At 35.1% G+C, this 3,750-nt stretch overlaps 1 protein-coding gene across 1 annotated transcript; it reads left to right on the top strand.

Moving 5' to 3' along the window:
- The first annotated feature begins 513 nt into the window (after positions 1-513).
- LOC110421662 (SNARE associated Golgi protein family) lies at positions 514-3,723 on the top strand. The gene is made up of 5 exons (XM_021435305.2): positions 514-709; positions 1,418-1,479; positions 1,985-2,039; positions 2,869-2,967; positions 3,169-3,723. Exons 1-5 carry the CDS (start codon positions 614-616, stop codon positions 3,286-3,288), a joined length of 432 nt encoding a protein of 143 aa, XP_021290980.1. The 5' UTR covers positions 514-613; the 3' UTR covers positions 3,289-3,723.
- The last annotated feature ends 27 nt before the right edge of the window (positions 3,724-3,750 follow it).

Here is a 3,750-nt window from a genome sequence, read left to right on the forward strand (position 1 = left end):
TATGCGATCAATTATAGTGAAAAAAATTTTAATTAATTTTTGATCAAAATCGAACCGAAACCGATAAAATCGAACGACGCACACCCCTATTCATAAGATGTAAAAAATGATTGCAAAGTAAAAAACAAGTTGATTGAACCAGAAAACGCCCTTCATTTGTAGGCCGGCTGGACTGAACTTTACCCTCCATCACACGCAATAAATAAATCCAACGTCCCGTTTTAATTGCTCTTTTCCTCCGAAAGTAGGTAATAAAAAAGTAGTAATTAAATTACCTGCAATCAAACAAAATAATGATAAAAAAACGATGCTTCCTACACTCTTGCAAAGCCTATCCGAAATCCATTTCAATACCCAAAAATCCCAAAAAACAATTGAAATAAAAGCAATCAGACAAAAACCCAGGAATCCTTGAGTGTTTGTTAGGCTAAAACCGCCAAGGCAAAACCTAAAGGAAAGCTAAATAGATTGTAGTACATTTTTGTTGTTTCTTTGAACTCTTTAAAATCTGGCAACCATAGAAGGATTGAGGGCGCGTTCATCGTTGAAACAAGCGATCTTTGATATTAACAATCACGACGAAGAGTGTAGGCCTTGGCGTCGTAGGTTGTCAATGGCTTTCACCTGGGGCTCTGCTCTCAGGATCACTCTTCTTCTTCTTCTTCTAGCTACCGTTATTTTTGCTTGTTTCACCCTCCCTGTTGAAAAGGTTCGATCGTTCTCTTGATCTGGGTGAATTTTATTTCTCTTAATGATTGATAATTTTTCTTTTTTTTTTGGGTGTTCTCATATGGGTTATTGTTGTTGTCTCTTTTTGATCGATAATTTTGTTTTATTTTGTCAATTTTGTGGGTTCTTTTCAATCTGGTTAATTTTGTTCTCTCTTATTGATTGATGATCTTGCCTGTTTCTATGAATTTTTGTTTTTATTTTTTTAATCCGGGTTTTTCTTGTTTTCACTTTTTGGTTTGTAAATTCTGGATATTTAAGTGGTTGTATTACTTGAAGATTTGAAATGTGGGGTTTTGCTAGTTCAATGCGTTATCTATGTGGCGCATTTTGGGAGCTGTTTGCATATGCTTTCCAATTTTGAATTTAGGACACGAGATCATAAATGCAAATTTGTGATTTTGTTCATAGATTTCTGGATTAATTTGCAACCAAGCTTGTGCTTTGAACCCAATGTATTTACCTAATGGTATTCCAATGCCGAAATTACTACAAAGTGCAAAGTTGGAGTAATAGAAGGCAAGAGTTATGAAGAGAAATCCAAAATTGACTAGGGTCATGAATTCTGAGCCTCAGGGAATTCCAGTTCTCCCCAGCTTTCAAATGTTAACAATCAGTGTTTAAATTAATCCCGGTTGTTATTTTGCTACAATCTGTGTTGGTGAAAATAAGTTTTTTCTTTTTGCAGATTCTGAAGGATTTTTTATCATGGGTTGATAGGGACCTTGGACCCTGGGGTCCCCTTGTCCTGTGAGTCACTCAAACCATCCCAATATCATTTTGTTTTTAATTAGCATCTAATTTTTTGTTTGCTTAATTCTTTAATGCAGTTCAATTATGTGTATTGATCATGGTAATACATCAATCTGCAAAGTTTAATTTAAGTTGTTCATTGTCATTGAGACATTGTCAAGCCTGGGGGTTGAGTTGAAAGTTTTGTCCCTTTGCTTTATTCCTACAGTCTTTAGCAAATGTTTGTGTATATCCTATTTTATGTAAATGGAAACTGCATCACCCTCTTTATGTGAAACATCGGAAGAATGTAACTGGATGTGTTCTCTATCATTGGATGAATAGAAGGCCCCCTAATGAGTATTAATGTTCTCCTCTCATTGTTATGTTGAATACCTCTAAATATAAATATTTTGGGTGGGTAATTGCCCGGTTTGCTGGTAATTGATTAACTGTAAATGACTTAATTCTGAAGTATTGCATTTTTTTCCCTTTCAACTCATTTTTCTCAGTTGATGTGCAGGGCTGTTGCTTACATTCCTTTGACAGTCTTGGCAGTTCCAGCTTCAGTGCTTACTGTAAGCGATTAAACCCTGTTCTGATGCTTCTGTGTAGCCAAATTTATCACCATTTTGTAACATCATGCAAATTTTTTTCTTGTTTATTTTGCCCTTTTAACTTACGATTGGGTTTTCCCTCCTTGTGGGATATGGAGCAATGGTCCTGATTTTTGCATTCCTTGTTAATTGTTGTCTTGTGTGCGGTAGGCATGGTTTCCATGTCACTGGAACTTACCTTTTTCCACTGATTTTGGATGCAAAATGCATTACTGATTCCAGTCTCTGCTTTGTTCAGATCTTTGTGCATGGCCGTTTTAGGCAGCTGTTGGTCAGGCCTATATGCTAGAGTTAATACCTATTAATAACCTAGAATTAGGTTTCTATAGATGAGTTGGTAGCCAGGTGTAATTATATGAAGTTGGACTGAAGGTGTTTCCTGCAACAGTTAGTGTTTCATAATAGTACGAGCAAACATCTAGAGTAATGATACGGTAAACTTGGCTCTTATTGGCTTGACACTTGTCAGTAAAACTTCTATTCTGCCTATTGGAAAATTAAAAGCACAAGAAACCACTTTTTACCCTAAGATTTTTTTTTTGCATAAATCGGATGAAAGTAATCTACGATTGACTTGCATTCTTACAGTTAATGTAATATTAAATTATCCTTATAATCTTTCACTTCTTGTTTTCTTTATTTGTTTGTGGCCTGTCTTATTCAATTTCTTGTTGTTATGTGACATTTTTTACTCTGCAGTGCGTACTTTTAGATTGAGACCTCCTTGTAAACATTAAATGAGAAAGGAATAAAATTTTAACCTTACAAGGTACTGTGTTTCATCTTTCAGCTTGGTGGTGGTTATCTTTTTGGATTGCCTGTGGGCTTCGTTGCGGATTCTATTGGTGCAACTGTTGGTGCAGGAGCAGCATTCCTTCTAGGCAGAACAGTATGTTTGTTAATTGATTTTCTATGAAACTTTTAAAGTTATGTCTTACCGCATTACTGTTCATTGACAAAAGCAACTTATTGTTGTGTTGCATACCTCATTTCACTAATCTTCATCCGTCGCTTCATGCTTACTTCGATTTTTTATTTATTTCTGGTGTGTGTCATTCAATTTGCATCTTATTATGCTGTTCTTGTACAGATTGGGAGATCATTTGTTGTTTCTAAGTTGAAAGATTATCCTCAGTTCCGGTCAGTAGCAATTGCAATACGGAGATCTGGCTTTAAGGTTTGTAAGCTTCATATTGATTTTAAAGCATGATTGTTGGTTTATAAGCTATGTCTATCTTTGAGGCCTTGTTTTAAACACCATTGATCATTTCTTAAATTTATATTATTTGATGGCCTTTGGCATAAATCATGCTTAATGCATTGGAATGAGTTTAGAATTGTGGTGGTATCACAACTTTATGAGTATGCTATTCGCCACATCGTGTAATTAGCGTATGTGTCTTTTCCTCAGAAGTTTGAGAAGTTTGAAGGACATTGAAATCAAAAAAAGAGAAATGTCTTTTTCATGCTTTCATTAAGTGAGGTTTCAGATATTTAGATCAAAAAGGCCACTCATTATTTCTATCCATGAGAGCATGTTTGCCAACACCATGCAGTATCTTTTTGATGTACCATGCTTTTAGGCTCATGTGTCAGTTATGCTTATCATGATCATCTTCTTCTACTTTTTCTTTTTCTTTTATCCTTTTTTTTTTTTTGAAAAGGTGTTAGT

The sequence above is a fragment of the Theobroma umbraticum genome, unplaced genomic scaffold, assembly GCF_002168275.2.
Source record: "Theobroma umbraticum cultivar Fairchild unplaced genomic scaffold, ASM216827v3 scaffold_130.0, whole genome shotgun sequence".
NCBI lineage: Eukaryota > Viridiplantae > Streptophyta > Magnoliopsida > Malvales > Malvaceae > Theobroma > Theobroma umbraticum.

Bases quoted from the DNA above. Each gene is read 5' to 3' on its own strand.
- LOC110421662 (XM_021435305.2), top strand. From the start codon at position 614: ATGGCTTTCACCTGGGGCTCTGCTCTCAGGATCACTCTTCTTCTTCTT. The intron at 1,480-1,984 runs GTGAGTCACTCA...GTTGATGTGCAG, and splicing joins CCCTGGGGTCCCCTTGTCCT to GGCTGTTGCTTACATTCCTT. The intron at 2,040-2,868 runs GTAAGCGATTAA...TTCATCTTTCAG, and splicing joins TTCCAGCTTCAGTGCTTACT to CTTGGTGGTGGTTATCTTTT.